Genomic DNA, 16837 nt, shown 5'->3' on the forward strand with positions numbered 1-16837 from the left:
CTATAAACAGTATAGTCTTTACCTCACTGCTCATTTACAAAGTAGAAAATTATGTTTCACTAAAAGTAATGATATGATTTGACACCTAATGTCAGATAAAAACCCACCCAGTTAGTTAAACCTGCGATGTATACAGTATTTATTCCAGTTTATTTACAGTATTGTTTTATTTATTCCCCAAGTATCGAGTCCAACAGCAGGTGTAAACTTTATCATATTTAATTCCATTGTAGCATATTGATGATGACACGTGGTACAAAAGCAATTACCAGACACAACTTGGACCCAGTAAACCCCACCGAAAATATCCACAATAAACACCAGAGCACTAATTCTTAGTGAGGTCAACAAGACAAAGAGAGGAGCGTTAAGATTAGTCCCCACTTTTCTGTCTTTTTTTCTCCTTTTAATAAAAATCGCATTATATTGAATTTATATATTACAACAACAGAAACATACAAAAAAAAACCCACAAAAAATACAAACCTTGAGCAATGCATGGAGAATATCTTCAAGAGCAAGACTATGGCACATTTTCTTTCCTCACACACATTTACACAGAAAGGTGCTTATAATCACAAGCAGTCTAAACTGAGCACGGCTGGATCCCATTGAATTGTGGGAAGCAGCAATATGCTAATACACACGGTCTGTCAATAGATGGAGCCATAAGCTTTACCACAACACTTATGCACTTGTGTGGCTCTCTTTCATTGAATACTCAGTCACATACACAAAGAAGAAGTCCAATTATACATCATGTATCTCTAGATGTAATGTTCATATTCGCAAATATTACACCGTGACAATGTGAAATATTTGCCAGCAAATACCCACTTGACTGAAATTTATTACGAGGATTCGGACAGGTTGATTGTGGGTGAACATGTGTTTTCCCATCTGAATAAGCAACAATGCTGGAATTAGAATGACAAATGTATCTATTTTTGGCACTTTAGTTGGACCATGCAGTCATTAAATCGTAATAATTCCTAGAAAAAATGTGTATGAGCGGTTTAATATCCTGGATCCGTGTTTTATGTGGATTTAGGGTACTGATATCATCATACTGTAATGGTTTTATAAATTGTGGTTTGAAATTGTAGAGCTGCTTTTTTTATATATAGTTTTTTGATCTCATATTTTCAGTGTAAAGTCATACTAGAATTTACAACTGGGAATGGCTTTCCGGATTGTAGTTTTTGTTTTAGATTGGGTCAAATTAGACAGAATGACACATTAGAGTCAATTGTAGGAGACGACATTTGCTATACAGAATTTGCAATATAGGATTTTGTGCATCAACTTAATATAAATCTTTTGTCGGATGTGTTTTTAAAAGTCTTAAAATGACTTAAGTACTGTTTGGCTTTACCTGATATCCAAACATAACTTTAGCTCTTATTTTTAATATTACATTCTTGTATTTATTTACACATAAGGTCCTTTAAAAAAACACATGGGCTACTACACTTCATCTTCCTTTATCTTGTTTATTCTTTTGAGTATTTTTCTGAAATCAACATTGAAGTAAAAAAAAAAATAGGGATTTTGGCACATTGTTCCTGCCATGCAGCGAGTGGCAAGACCACGGATAAGCAGCGGTGCTTTATAATCAGGCTAAGCAGTTAAAGTATCCTACATTCAACGTTACAGACAGAAACGGCAACATATAGCCATTTAAAGGGCAGACTTTCTCTTAGTAGTTTGGCGAATTCTATACTTAACATGTCGGTTTACATATATATTGTTTATGTTTGTAATATACATCCGACATCATGTGTAAAGCAATCCAACATTTGATCTTTTTAGACAGGTTTGGCTGAACAATACCCACACAGAAAATTTACATTTAGCAGCAAATATTAATGGGTATATCATAGTGTCTGTATGGTGGAAAAAAATGTATAAAAGAATGGAAACTAAAGACACACGTTTCCTAGTGTTCTCCATTGAGATATGAAGACTTTACTCAAGCTGAATAGAAAGTATGGTCATGGTGAAAGGATTGTTTTTGAGGTATTTCTTGTGGCCAACTCAAGATGTCATTATGGACAACACATATTGGGCTAGGAACAGAAGCAACATCCATTTAAAAAAATGAAATACTAGTGGCTCTCTGGATGTAAAAGTCTGTATAAGGCAGCAGCTGCACACGTAAACAACAACGCCATGGCGCTAGATGCAGGAGAAGCATGAAGGGTCCAGGGGAAGGAGGAAATCCATGGATCCATGAGTGGATGAAGGCTGGCTGAAACATGAAGTGAATATTGATTGTCATTGGACGAGTTCACGCTGTGATATCACACCAGCGTTTCAGGCAGAGCGTCAGCGTTGTCCGAGGACAGCAGCTGCCAGATCTGCCAGCGGTCCCTCTGCCAGTCCTGCCACTCGGGGCTCTGCGGCACCATCTGGCTGTCCGAGGTCGTGCTCTGCGCCACACCCAGCTTCCCGTGCTGCAGGGGGGGCTGCTGAACCGGGGCGAGCTGAGGCGAACCCGCCAGTCGGTGGTGGGCGTTATATGGGGGAGGAAAGCGGCAGTCGTTCAGACCTCCAGGTGTGTCACCAGAGTTGTGAAGCCTAGGGGTCGGGTTGAGTCCGCTTGCTCGATGGTGACCCTGAGTGCTTTTGAGTTGCGACGTCAACGAGGGCTTGGCGTTGAGCTGCATGTGAGGGCTGGTGCACACTCTGGTTACCGGGGGGTGGGTTCTCAGGCACTCGGCGATGCCAGGCGCCGTCTGTGTCCGGTGCAGCGGCATCTGCTGCCTGCCATCGCCATGGAGTCCGTCGAGGCCTTCCTGCGAGCTGCGTGAACTCCCCTCTGACATGTTGCCATGGGAACCTAGACACAGACCATCGACGACATCAGTGGAATAATCATACCACAATAATTTTCAGCACAATTATGCAAATAAACGTTGGGATTTCAGCCTTTGCAGACCATGTATATGCACACAAACTACAGGAAAAGGCAAAAAGCATAATAGGGCCTCTGGTTTCTGATAGCCAGCAACAATTCACATGCACAGAAGTGATGTAAGAGCTTTCGTCACTCACTGCTGCTTCTGGATTTGAAATGCCCTGCAGCCTTTGGTCCCTCCCTGAGAGTAAATATCCAGCGACAGGTGCCAGGCACTTTCTAGTTCATCAACAACTACAGAAACTGGACTGACTGCAAACGGTTTACCTGTGTACGCTTGTTCTTTGAGTGCTGGTTTCAGCGTAGTATGCCAAGTCCCCCAAATATTTGCATGCTCCTCTGATATAGCGTCTGAGAGAAGCAGAAGAGAGGTCAAATTACTCTACATGCTCTGTAAAGCAACGCAAAAAGAGTAAGAACCGCTTGCTTCGTAACATTTCTAATGTATGCCCACCAACAAACACCAAAAATCTAACGCCAGAGGAGTATTTTGGATATGAAAATCCGATTATCCATCTCACCTTTACTTCCCCAAGTGTCCGCCACAGACTCTGTGCTCCAGCCGGCCACCTGCCCCCCCACACTGTACTGTTCTGGGACACGGAAGAGCGGCTCGCTGCCCGGGCTGCCCTGCTCTCCTCTCCGCTCACTCATGATCGGGGAGTTGTTGTCGTAAGGGGACACCTCCCCACTGGACACCTTGTTGGAGTCGCTGGAGGAATGGCGCTCGCTCAGGGTGAAGGGATCCTCCGACTGCAGCAAGTCGGGACTCCTGGGGAGGAAAATAAGGATGAAAATCCAGCAGAGGGGGAAACAGCTCATGTGTTTCCTTATGTGGAACTCACTGTGATGCTTTTCGCCTCAGAAGGTAGTCCACCACATCTGGATCTGTCTCCAGCAGATTCATCAAAACCTCATTTTGCAGATCAGGAGGCACCTGTACAAAAGATGGTGACAGAGTTGAGTTAATGTTCTTCCACTTTTAGCTCATAACCTACACAGTTAAGCGTTTAAGCAGTTTAAAATACTCAAACTCAATACAAATCAGACACAAAATAGGATTCCAACTGCAAAAAAATCTAGATCTCTGCTGCTTGTTACCTCAATTTCTAGGGAATGTTATGCTCATGCCAAATCAAAACATTTCCCAAACTGTCTACAAAGTATTTTTATCCTAAATGCTTTGAAAACAAGATATTTCAGTGTTATTTCTAGAACTTGGGTTGCTTACAGGCCTGTTTTTACTAAATCAGCACTGACTCACTATACGCGTTAATAGTTCTCCAATGCTTTACTGCAGGAATCTTAGCCTCAGGGAACACAATGGGAGGGTTACAAAACAACACGGTTTTAGGTTTTGGACCTGGCGTGACCTGAACCGCCTGTCTGCGGTGTCAGGGACTCCAAGGAACAAAAGCAGGTGATGAGGCGGTAATCTGTGCCAAATGACGTTACTGTCGGCTGGTGAAAGTTTAATCTCACTTCCTTTATTGACTCTTCTTTCTCTCCATTAAAATGGGCAAATTTGTAACTAAGACCCTACCATTGTATGCTAAGCCAGAGGGGGATTGTCTCGCTCTAAGCCTGCAGGGGAATGCTAAAGGGAAAGTGTGCTTGAGTGAATGTGTGTTTAGCAGAAGAGGAAGTGAGAAACACACAGTCACTGACCATGAAGAGGGTCTGGTAGCTGGCGATCATCCTCTGCAGCGCGGCGATGACGGCCGTGCTCTCCTCGGCGCGGGCGGAGCTCTGTACGCTGAACTCTTTGTCCGAGTTCTTCTGCTTGTGGAGCAGGTTGGGGCCGAAGATGGTGGCCAGGTTCAGGGACGTCATCTTGTTCCCTGTGATCTGCAATTTGGAGAAAGTGCAGCAATGTAACCCAGGTTTTCCCTTGCAAAAATCACTGCAAGTATGCATAGGATTGGATTTAGTCATAACATTGCACCTTGAACTTTGACACTCTTCCTCATACAACCCCTCTGCAAAGGATTATGGGTCAGAATAGGCAGAAAAGTATGATGGCTTTCAAATAAACTGGAAGCAGTAGCACATCCTGGTTTTTTTTAGTACACTGCAATTGGTTTACTGTCCTTCCTATCTAAATAAAGCCTCTTCTGTATTTTATTAAAACAGTTTTAGTTCTTTAGTTCTTTCAACTCAAACTGCAATATTTTCCTTAACCTAACCAAGTTTATTTTGAAAAGACTGTATGCATGTGGTAAGGGGAAATTGACACATGCCCGTGGACATAAATACAAGACAAATGAGCAATAACTTTCCTAAATGAGGATAAGTTTGCTATTTATGACAGTGTTAGGCAGCTGATAGTGACATGACAGAGAGAAGCACACAGAATCAGTCAATGAGATCGAGAGTCGACAGCTAGTGGCTCCGTGGAGGTATAAAGAACTCCAATGACATCACACTGTTTTGCTGCAACAACAGGGTCCTTGGAGAAGTTTCATTTCGTCCCTCCTGACTCTTCTTCTTCCAACTTTCCACATCCTTTCATTTTTCTCACCTCTGCAGTGTACTCTGTCTTGTCACGCCTCCCCTGTTTCTGTCACTTCCAAAAGATGGATAACGGCACATGGGGTTTGTTAAAACTGAAGGTGTCGGGGTGTGTGACAGCTGAATCTGTTTCTACCAGTGTTGGGTAATGGTGTACATCCTGTTCTACAATTATTATCTATAGTTACAAGCCCTTCAAGATTTGAAATATTATTTTCTAAAGACAAATTCATATTTTTGCTTCCTCCCTTTCCACTCCCAATCCCAAAGGAGAGATGGGAGCAGCCAAAACTATTCATGTGCCTTTTCCCGGGTGAGCATAAAACAAACACATGGATGTTTGAGACAACAAAACACAGTGCTCAAACATGCCAGAACACACTCTCTGCTTCTCACACACCCTCAATTGCACGAATGGTAGGATTCAAATCTTCACAGATTCTCTCCTGACGCATGAATCCGTGATTTGGGAAGAAATGAATCCCTTGTGGGCCTTTAGGACTTTTTTCCCATACCCAGTAGTACTCCCTTAAACTGGAATACAGACAAATGTTGTGTTGCAGGCCCGACAGGCATGAAAGAATATGTGTACATACCAGCCACACTAACTGATTTCTATCACGTCTTTGGGAATTTTCTTTCCTTCCTGCTTCCTGATCATATTCATCTTCTCTGATAAAAACTGGCGCTCACCTCCTGTCTGTCCTTGTCCAGCCGGTCGTGAGCGTGGTCGGTCACGGTGGACAGAAACTCAAGGAGGCGGTGGAGTGTGTCGCTGTTGCATGCTGGGAGCAGGTAGATGAGTAGCTGAGTGACATTGTGCTGCTCATCTGGATCCAGCACTGCAACACCGATTGGGATGAATTTGGTTAAAATCTGGGAAAAGACAAACAGAACAGAGCAGATAGCGGGGGATAAAACTTACATGTGGTGTTGATGAAGGCCGTGTAGAGCTCCTTGGTGAGAAGAGGGTCGGGCATGTCCCTGAGGAACTCCTTCAACAAAGCAGCTACATCATGAACACTTTGCTCCTCATCCAGCTGCACGTCGATTGCTCGATCAAACTCCTCACGCAGCTGAAAACAAAAGAGATTAAGATTCAGGAGCTTCCTCCACATATAATGGACCTTATAGTTTACACACATTTCCGGTTGGTTTTCTCCAGTTGACTAGCTTTACCGGTTTGCATCTTAATCTCTACGATGTGACCTTTGGATGACTTCCAGAGGATGAGTCTATAGTCAACCATGATGACGGACATATAGGGGGTTGTCTTCTTTGCATAGCATAGTGACTAATGTGCCTGTTTCACAGTAGGCTGACAATGGTGGTAATGTGTTGATAATGGATCAGTGCAGAATGCAAAATGGATGTTTTATACTTGTGACTCATAATATTTTACATTTGTTTTAGAAAATATCATTTTAAAATTGTATTTTCATTCTCTTTTTACAGATTTTTTTCAGTAAATTTCTACATAATGACCCATTCTCTTGAAACAATATTGTGTTTTCAAACAAAAACATTAATTAATTATAAAAAAAAGTTATAAAAAAAAGAAAGCCTGTAGTTCCGCTAAACCATGCTTGCCACTCAGTTATTTCAATTGACAAAATCCACAGTTACTGGCTGGAAATTAGAGACCTGCTTTTGTGTACCTCTGTAAAAAATCCATGATTTATGTTTTGAAAATGACTAAGATTTAAGGAAAGAACAAAGAGCTTGAAAAGTGTAACAACTATAACTCAGGGGGTGGGGCTTATCGCTGGTCAAGGGTGGGTAGCCTTACTGGGAAATAGTTCATATTACTCTGTTGAGTAATTGAATTGTATTTCTCATGGGGGTGAGATACGGTAGTTTTACATCCTTATCAGATTGAGTTCTCGACAGAGTCTTGTGTGGTCATGTTTCAAGCTATTTTCAATATTGTTATAGTCAAGATATCTGCTGATTGACTTCCAAACAATTGTTTAGAAGTTAAATTTCTTGGCAAATGTAATTTCCGAGTATCATTAAAAGCACAGTTTTTTAGAAAGATAATTGTCCGTTCTGTCATAGATCTTCCAGCATGTGTGCAAATTCAAGATATCCTCTCCTACAAAAAGTGCTTTCCCATTAATGAACGTAATAAACAAAAGACGAAGTGTTCCTAGTTGATTCTAAGTCGAAAACAGTGTTATAAAAACATGTAACGGAAATGATGATGTGAAAATGTTGCTGCCCACACTGACTGACCTGCGAAGCTTAACCCTGATTTACGTATTCTTTTGCTGGGTATTTACCAGAGGCAAAGGCGATGGATAATGAAATGTGTAGGAGTATGTATTGGAATAAGTTATTGCAATAATGTGTAGCTTGGATAAAAAATAGTGCATAATGACAAGACCTGTTAAATATGAGTTTGCTTTGCCACCACGGATAACACAACAGCTTTTTGATTATCACAGAACTTCTTCTTAGAAAATATGTTTTTCTTTTGCTGCTGATTCTCATGTTGCACAAAAAAAGAATTATACTATCTTTAAAAATAGCCTTTGAGTTATTCCTAGGAACCCAACTGAACACCTTTTTTGAGTGTCTGTAAACACTCACCTGTCGAACTCTCTTCTTAGAGCTTCCCACGCGAAAGATCCCCACAGTCTGCAGACCTGAGAGGAGAAGGACAAACACTATCTGTCTCTAGCACCTGCTGCAGGAACAATAGCAGATATGTTGGGGACAGGGTGAAAGAGTTGCTCACCATATTTCTCGATGTGCTGACAGCAGCTGTCCACTACCCGGGGAACCTGCCGGTAGATGGGATTGAGGCTCAGCCTTTTGTCCCGGTGCTTCTCTTTCTTGCTTGGGGTTTCGGCCGGCAGAGACAGCTGCAGCGCCTCGAGCAGCCGGGACTGGTTGTCGTCCAGGTCTGTGATCGAGTCCACTGACATGGCTCCCTGGAGGTCAATTGTGAATTAAATTTAGACAGGTTCATCAAACATCTGTATTTAGTTTAGATTGGGATTCATTATTATGCTGCCTCACCCTCCTGCGTGCTCGTGGAGGAGCCTCGGGCGTGTTGGGTGACGTTGACTCATTGGCTGTTTCTGATGTAGAACTCAAAGACGAGTTACTGCTGGATAACTCCTTGGTGGACGGCCGCTTGGTGGCAAACTGCAGGATACATCATCCAAGAGTTAAATATATACAAATGGGACGATTTGTCTTAGTCTCTCTGGTTCAATAAGGTTACATTTGTCCATAAACTTAAGACCTGTAAAATGGACGAGACGAGGTCAGAGGAGTCCTTGTGCTCCTCGCGATGTAGATGGTCCTGACGATATCCGTCCTGGCGCTGCCTTTGCGTTCTGTCATTAGCGATGACTTGGGAGAGCACTATACTGAAGGCCTGGGGTAGGCATTCTGGGTGGAGGAAAGAGAAAAGATTATTTAACTAGCAAGAAGAAAAAGCAACTTCCAAAAATAGCTTGTAGACTCTGAGAACTTGTATCATCAAACACGAGATAAAAAGCTCCCCACACTTTTACTATGCCAGTTAAAACTCTTGTATCACTGCTGCACTACATCTGTTTTCCAAAATAAGGCATCACAGGAAGAAAGCAAGCAAAGCACATCTGGTTGTAACAGACCACTAACTCGCTTTGACCAAAATATCACAATGTTAATTACTGTAACCCACAAGCTTCACAGCACTGACACATATGCATCATTCATCTTTGTTCTAGTTTGTTACGGAAAGAACAGATGTATTCTAAACTCAGAGTTTATATACAAAATCTGGTGAAGCAAAACCAAACCAATTAACTTTGGACTTGTGCAAATGTGTGTACTGCTGAGGGATGCATGGGAGAAATTATGTCATACCGGCTATATATTCCATAATACAGAATCCCAAAGCCAGAGCCAACAAGTGAGAAACAGTCCAGCTGTTCAGTAGATGTGTGAGTGTGTGGGGAAAAGAGGCAAAAAGGAAAACAGAGGGAGAGAAAGCGAAATGCATTCCGCAACCACAAGTGGAGGGCTGTGTTCAGGAACAACATGACCACTAACACTGTGACACAACCAATTTGCTCTGCAGCCTCACAGCGTTAGCAAAGCTTATGTAACAAACTAACACACACATGCACGCATACACAATCTGGGTTGCAAACACAGCCAGACCGCATGTCAGATTTTCATAAATCTACATTTCCCAGGCCTGCAGCATCAGTTTTTTTATGATCATTTCTTATTCATGTTCATGTAGTGTGTTAATAATACCTAGATGGTTATAAATTACATCACATACTTTTTTTTTTACCATACATAAAGTTGGATATAATGATTTTCCTACATGAGGCCAATTTGTAAATCTTAAAGGGTCACATATTATTATCATTTGCATATAACTATATGTATATAACTAAATAGTAATAGGGCCTCTTTAACTTTGACTGGCAATTGATAGTAGCTGAGGTAAAAATCACCCATAAAGTACTCGACACAGATCATTTATTAAACATTATTTGCAATAATTGAGTTCTGGTCACAACAGCTCAGATTACTGTGGCTGCATCAAAGAAGCCAGCACTCAAAATTAGCCTGCTTCAAAGTGAAATGCAGGACCTCTGGAGAAAATTAAATTTCAAATCCATTTGGCAGGTTAGACCATAGGTACATCTGGACCATCTGGAGGGGTAGAGCCCAACAAACTTGGAAAGAACTGGAGTCACAGCTTCACCCTGACATGATTAAAACACAAAAAAATAAAGAACTCAAAGTCCTAAAACAAAGATTTTTCTGGGAATAACACTGATTGTTTGTCTCATGATAATCAAACTGGAGTTCAGAGCCTTTTTCTTCTCAGACAACACAGCTGCGACATTCTGCAGCAGCCTCGTCATCATTCCAATATAAAACTCAACAGCTGTTTCTCATAGCCTTCAGTAGGAGCAGGACATGTTGCAAAATCCAAGATAACACAGAGAAAAAGTGGAATTTGAATCACGTATTGCTCCAAAATATGAATAAAGGATGCTTTTCCTATTACTGATTATGAGGAATAAACCACAAGTCATTAGTTTTGGTTAATAGTTGGCAAAGTTGTGTGAATGAGTGACAGTTTTTGTTTATTTCCATTAACTACGTATGAATACCGATTTTTAAGTGGTTCTTTGTAATATAAATAACCTATAATAGAAGCGAGTAATGCAAAAACTCAGCACGCTAAGCACAAATCTGCATATTTTGACATTTCCACGTGTTTTGATGCTAAAAAGACCACAAATTTGACAAGAAAAGGCCTGATTCATTTGCCTTTCTGCTCCTCTATGCAACTCCTTTGACTTAGATTCTGTTTCAGCCAAATGTGCTTTGCTTAGTGCAGAAGAGTGACTGCTTCACAGAGCCAGGCCCCTTACAAGGAGTCCCTGCACTTAAGCTAAATATAAACTGTCAAAGCCCGGTAAACAGAAAGTGTTTTCATAACCTCGCTGTTCACCTGACTGAGGGGTGGAGACCACAGACTGGCGCTCGGTCTCACCGACTGTGACAAACAGACAGGAAAACAACAGAGAAAATGAATTGGCATACCTTTGTCTTTACTCTTCTCTTTTGCAAGCGAGTCCAACTTCCTCCTCAGCGACTTTTTCCTCTTCTGTCCATCTGGGAGGGGGGGAAACGATAAATCATGTGAAACAAATGGTTTCCATATCTGCTGAAACTGATTATATCTGATAAGTTTATTTCAGGAATGCAGACGTAAATTAACCACGGGGAATATCTGTTGTAATCCATTTCACTGGAAACATATCAAACCGCTACTGTTGTTTATCTACACCCACAAACATGTGTCTACGTGAACATCCAGGTGTCCGGCTCCAAAGGAGGAAAGCTACTTGTCAGCTGTCAACATGACAAATGACTCCAGAAGTGTCTGATTAATGACAAGGGAAATCTGGAGACCATGGCGCCTTTAAAGTCTCAGAGTTGAGGATGTCAGTTTGTGAAACCTCAGCAGCTTTTAATGTCATCATTCGGTCACTTGTTTTTTGATGTATCCGAACCCCTTTTATACATAGTACTTTGACGTGCTGGTTTAGCAACCTCACTTTGAACCCTGAGATGTTCCCTTCCAATGAGTCACTGGTTGGATTCAGAAAAATGTTAACCAGCCCCAACAACTCAAGGCAGCAGGTTCAGTTTCCCCAATCTTGTGTAATAACATCCCTGCTGTTGTTCAAGAATCGATTCATGGCCACTGTATATATACGAGAGACTTACGTGTCCTTTAAAGGGGGCTGCGAAGAAGGGGTGTGAGATGGGAGAGGGAAAGCAGATGTTGTGATGGAGAATGAGGGTGGAGAGAAGCAGGGATAGGAAATGGTTTGGATTTTTGACAGATGGCTCTCAAAGCCGTACGGAAATCCCCCGAACCTCCAAACTTCAATTCGCCACCAGTTTTGAAAGTGTCTGAGGAACCTTCTTTTTCATCTCATCACAGCCTCGACCCATCCCTCTTTGTGTCTCTCAGTTTTATCTCTCCCTAATGTATTTTTTGATCTTGAACAACACTAGAAACACGACCCCTGGACTGAAAAAAAGCAAACTGAACACACACGAGTTGAAATATTTCTCCAGCTAGCACATGGCGGCCGTTAGGGGCTCTGGAATTCATAAGCAACACAGACAAGAACGTTTTAAATCATGGTGGGGAGAGGTTTAACCTTCAGCTGGAATGCAAGGCCCTGGATAATCCACCGCTGCTATGGCACTCACTGCACTCCTATACAGTGCAGGGGAAAATGCTACTCAGTGTAATGTGCATCTGTATGACTGACTGTTTTAATAACAAGCTCTACTGTTAAAAGTGTAGGTACAATTCTAGTTCAAAACATCATTTACATCGATTATGATCAGACTTTATTGAACATACGTAAATGCTAAGGTCTGGAGATAACTATTAAAGAGTCAGGTCAGGCACGAAAAAAGGGTTCAGACGAATATTTCAAAACATTTAAGCCAGATTATCTAAACCAGTAGATCCCAACCTGTTAGAAGATGGCCAAAGGGGTCCAAGAGAGACCTGGCGGGGTCATGATTTGATTAATAACACAGGAAATTGGAAAAATGACATGATATTTCTGGGGTTTTTCAACACTTTATTCTTATCTTTGATTTTTGTGCTTCATTCATGGAGTTTTTTCCAATCTTATGCCTATTAGAACAATTCAAGAGTGAGTTAAAATCACTTTTTGTCTAATATGACATCTATGACTTGAGTCCATAAACAGATATTCAGTTACTTTGTGCAAAAACCAAAAGGTTGTGACAGAAAGAAACGCTTTTTTACTATTTGGAGCTAAAACAAAAAGCAAGCGCCCCCTAAATGTTTGCACAGGAAAACAGTGGTCCCGTACTGTATGTGAAAAACATATGTGTGCGTCCAGATAGGTATGAGTAATGTGGGGGTTTTATATATTTGCATTAAGTCCCACTCATCATGGAGAGAACTATTCAAACCTGTTCTGGCTCTGATGATGTCATCTCAGTGTTGGCTTAAGACAAGCTGGGAGTGTTGAAAAAAAAAAACATGGGCATTCACCAGGAAAGGGAAACCTAGTTGCATTATGGACAAATAAGGGATACATTATTTGTATATAACTAGAGGAAAAGTCGGGATAGTTTAGCCCTGCTGCTTCTAGTTCAATACTATTGTAGTATTCAATTAAAAGTCTGAGTCATATTATATGGAACAAGAAATGAGTCGATCATGCTTTAAAAATGTGGTGCATTATTCATAGTGATAACTGAATTATGAAGGTTATGAATATCTTGCCATGGTGTTTGTTTTAAATTGAGTGGAAGTATGTTTATTTCCTTTCTATGGATAAACTCTGATTCATTGACATTTTTAGCATAGGCGTGCCCAGTTGGAAAACGACCATCTCTTCCAGTTTCAGTGCAGCACTCTGCCCATTTCTGCTATTTCTGGATTAATGTGTCCCATTTTGTCATTTTCCAAACCCTTTTTCAAAGAATGGTCTGGTTTACAAAACCAAAATATAGTTGTTTGGCTTTACGATGGAGCCACAAGGATAAATACAGCCTGTTTAGCAACATTTAGGACTGTTTAATAGCCTTGACATGACTGCACTCAGCGGAAAGGGAGTCGCGTGTCGTTACTTAGAGTGGTGTCAAACAGGAAGCCCCTGATCCTGATGTGAAGTTGGGTTTACATCGAGATTCATGTGTTGTCACAACTTCCCCAAACATAAAGCATACATGAGTTCCCTTAAACACACTTGAGCAGGATGTGGTCAGAGGCTCCTACTTTATGGGGCTCTGGAAAGTGGCTGCTTAATCTTACACACCAAACCCCGGGTCAAGAATATCAAATGAGGAGCGTTTGCAACAGTTCCGGAGTCAGATGTGTTCTGTCACAGTTAACATAAACGTCCGGGTCTTGAAAAACCAATGCTATGTTAGGTATGTTGAAGCAGTAAATCCCACCCATCCGGAACAAACACACGTAAAGATTATATAACTGTTTAACTCAACAAAAAAAACACACACATGCTCCCACCTTTTGGCATGGTTATCTGGCATCCCAAGTCATAGTCCTGGTGTAAACGGGTGTAGGCTACTTCCTGCAGCTTTGCCCTCTCCAGCTCCGACAGGCTCTGGATGGAAACCGGCGTCAGGCGCACGCTCCGCCCCGACAGGCTGCTCCAGGTGTAATCACCCTGGGGAGGAACAGGTTAAATTATTGTTAGCGGAATAAATCAAAAGTAGATTTTATCTTCCTTATTACATTAAGGTTCCCTGGGTTTGATGCATGTGAAACTGAGGAAACCTTTGGCCTCTGCATTCCTTCAGTTTCCAAAAAGTTTTCAATTAACTTTTTTTTATGTGTTTCTCATAGACGATGAGCTTGGGAGTACATTCTTGTAGTAAAACCATCAAAAATAAAGAAAGATCTGTGCAAAATGTTGGTTTTAAACATGAGAACATTCACTGCATAAGATTAAAGTAGCCTACACAAACAGATTGACAAAGGCAGCTTTTGCAGAGCTAAAAAGGAGCAAGTGAGGACATGAAGTGGCCTTGCACTGATGGAATTGCAATATGCTTTCCACACCAGAGTTAAGAATGCATAGCATATGGGACCATAGCGTATAGAAAGCAGTCTGAGTCACGGCACTCATTTTTCCAGCCACGTACAGGTTTACTTTGCAGCTTTCCTTAATCTGTGATCGAGGTGGAACTGAACTGAAGGGAATTGCAATGAATTGCTGTAAAAAAAACAGAACACTTTGGCTTTGATGAACATTTGAGTCATCTGAATCTTTGGTCATGCATTCCTCTGCATCTATGGAGGTCAGGAAGAGGGAGAGGTTAAGAAATAAGGGGGGAGAGAAGGAGAGGAGACAATTTATATAATGCCTTATCCAGACAGAGGGCTTACAAGAGTGCTCTAATGTGTCTGTGTTTATATGCTCTGAGAGAATTTGAAAAAAAATGAATTTCATCATGCTTCCACTTGAGTAATGTTTATTCAAAATAGGTCGGTCTGACACACTGAAGACTTTGTGTCCCTTCGTGAGTTGGCCCCGATCTCTTGAAGTCATTTCTCCCGCTGTTAACTCTCTTGTTATTTGACCCTCAGTCGATGCACTGAAGCCAGCATTCAGCCATGGGAAGAAAACAAGATGTGAACATGGGCAACCTGAAGAGGTGTGTGTGTATGTGTGTGTGTGTGTGTGTGTGTGTGTGTGTGTGTGTGTGTGTGTGTGTGTATGTGTGTGTGTGTGTGTGTGTGTGTGTGTGTGTGTGTGTGTGTGTGTGTGTGTGTGTGCGCACGCGTCACGAGTCCAGTGCCCTTTTTCAAGAGAGCATTGCATCCAGCTGTTTGTGTGTATGCCATTCCTTATCGCTGGCTGAGGAAAACCCTTTTCCCTGACGCTTGACCTCACACACAGCTTGAGGGGGCGCACACACATGCCCGTACACACACACGGCCAAAGCAAAGACAAACAGTTGGAGAACCTAAATAAGAGGCCTCTCCTTGGTCTGGATGGTTCTGCCCAGCAGGATTTCTGAAGGGGATGGATGAGCTTCACTTCTTTAAGCGTGAACCCGAGGAATGCTGACAGGAGAGCGAAGGGGGCCAGACTAAATCCTGGCATCACTGCTGGGCTCTTGCTACAATGAGCTGAACGCCTGCGGGACAAATTTACACAGCCAAATGTTCCAAAGCCAACCCGCAAGTTTAACTTTTGACAAAGTACATCCCTGTTAAATGATGTTATATCACTTGCCTTGTCATGTATGGTTTAAAGCCACCTAAGACACACCATATCTCCAACCACCGTGATGAATTTTCAGGAAAAAGTTCATATTAGAAAATGTTTAGTGATGTTTTGTTGGCTTTAATTCAGACTACTTTCTCTGTGTTCAATTAAGTAGCTTTTACATTGAAATCAGCAGCAACGTTAGTGTAAAAATAGAGGTTTTGGTAGCTGTTTCAATTATTATCTTTCAAAATCGCTGACCCTAGATATGTAGGATTTTTTAATTCATTGATTCTTAATTAATAACTACATTTGAAGTGTAAGGCTTTTATGATTTTTCTCATCCTCCCCAGCAAGAAAACACATCCCGTCACAAACAGTCATGTACTCAAATGGTGGTTTCCTCACTCTCGGCTGTGTCTAAATGCTAATCAGCTCGTTGCCATCACTGGGGGTAATAAGCATGGATGACATTAGCATTCTGGTGTTAAACTCAGACCCAATGAAGGTAATGAGATCACGCCAAAAATCCCATTTAAAATCTGTCCATTCATTCAACCACTGCTCACATTGACTGCTCAAACTGTACCGTAACAATAAATACCTCTGGAAGCAAAACATTCATTAAGGCAGCCCTCGGTGTGACGTGCACGCTTAGTGAGATGTAACACTGTTTGAATAGCCTGTATAGAGACAAATCTGCCATGCAGCCCCTGTCACAATCCTTTAACTCCTAATGTTTGTCTCCAAAATAGAGCTGGTTGCTATGCCTTCACACAACGGCCATCATTTGTTTCCCTCTGTATTTATTAGAGCCATCGCACCCCCCACAAATGTTGTTTGCTGGAACAGCTCAGCAGATCCAATCAGATAATCACAACTTTAATAAATGGAATTTACTGCCAGTTTGCTACACGTAATGCAGTTTAGCATCAGCGGGAATCAACCGCGATAAATCATGAATATGCTTTGCAGAGAGGAGAGAAAAATAACGATTAGACACGTCGGGTAAAAAATTGCAAAGACTGATTCAAGTGTTTATCAAAGCAAACAGCTTGCGAAACATCACAATTAAAAGGGTTTATTGCCATATGCACGAAAGCTACAGAGCAGATTCGCTTTCAATTAAACATCT

General features: G+C 41.6%; 1 protein-coding gene across 3 annotated transcripts in view; it reads right to left on the reverse strand.

Annotated features, from left to right (window-relative positions):
* Positions 1-203: 203 nt before the first annotated feature.
* LOC134860929 (rho GTPase-activating protein 6-like) overlaps positions 204-16837 on the reverse strand; it is a 52682-nt gene continuing 36048 nt past the window's right edge. For 2 of the 3 annotated variants that reach the window (XM_063877807.1, XM_063877809.1), the window contains exons 2-14: positions 13995-14154; positions 11003-11074; positions 8685-8833; positions 8456-8584; positions 8172-8367; positions 8024-8079; positions 6357-6507; positions 6125-6273; positions 4589-4768; positions 3766-3857; positions 3442-3692; positions 3188-3271; positions 204-2842 (exon numbers count right to left, since the gene is read on the reverse strand). In XM_063877807.1, the coding sequence (XP_063733877.1) occupies positions 2304-2842; positions 3188-3271; positions 3442-3692; positions 3766-3857; positions 4589-4768; positions 6125-6273; positions 6357-6507; positions 8024-8079; positions 8172-8367; positions 8456-8584; positions 8685-8833; positions 11003-11074; positions 13995-14154 (2208 nt within the window). In that variant the 3' untranslated portion in view covers positions 204-2303. The remainder of the gene's footprint in view (positions 2843-3187; positions 3272-3441; positions 3693-3765; positions 3858-4588; positions 4769-6124; positions 6274-6356; positions 6508-8023; positions 8080-8171; positions 8368-8455; positions 8585-8684; positions 8834-11002; positions 11075-13994; positions 14155-16837) is intronic. The other variant, XM_063877808.1, reaches the window with a different exon arrangement.

This window comes from Eleginops maclovinus, chromosome 24, assembly GCF_036324505.1.
Source record: "Eleginops maclovinus isolate JMC-PN-2008 ecotype Puerto Natales chromosome 24, JC_Emac_rtc_rv5, whole genome shotgun sequence".
Taxonomy (NCBI): domain Eukaryota; kingdom Metazoa; phylum Chordata; class Actinopteri; order Perciformes; family Eleginopidae; genus Eleginops; species Eleginops maclovinus.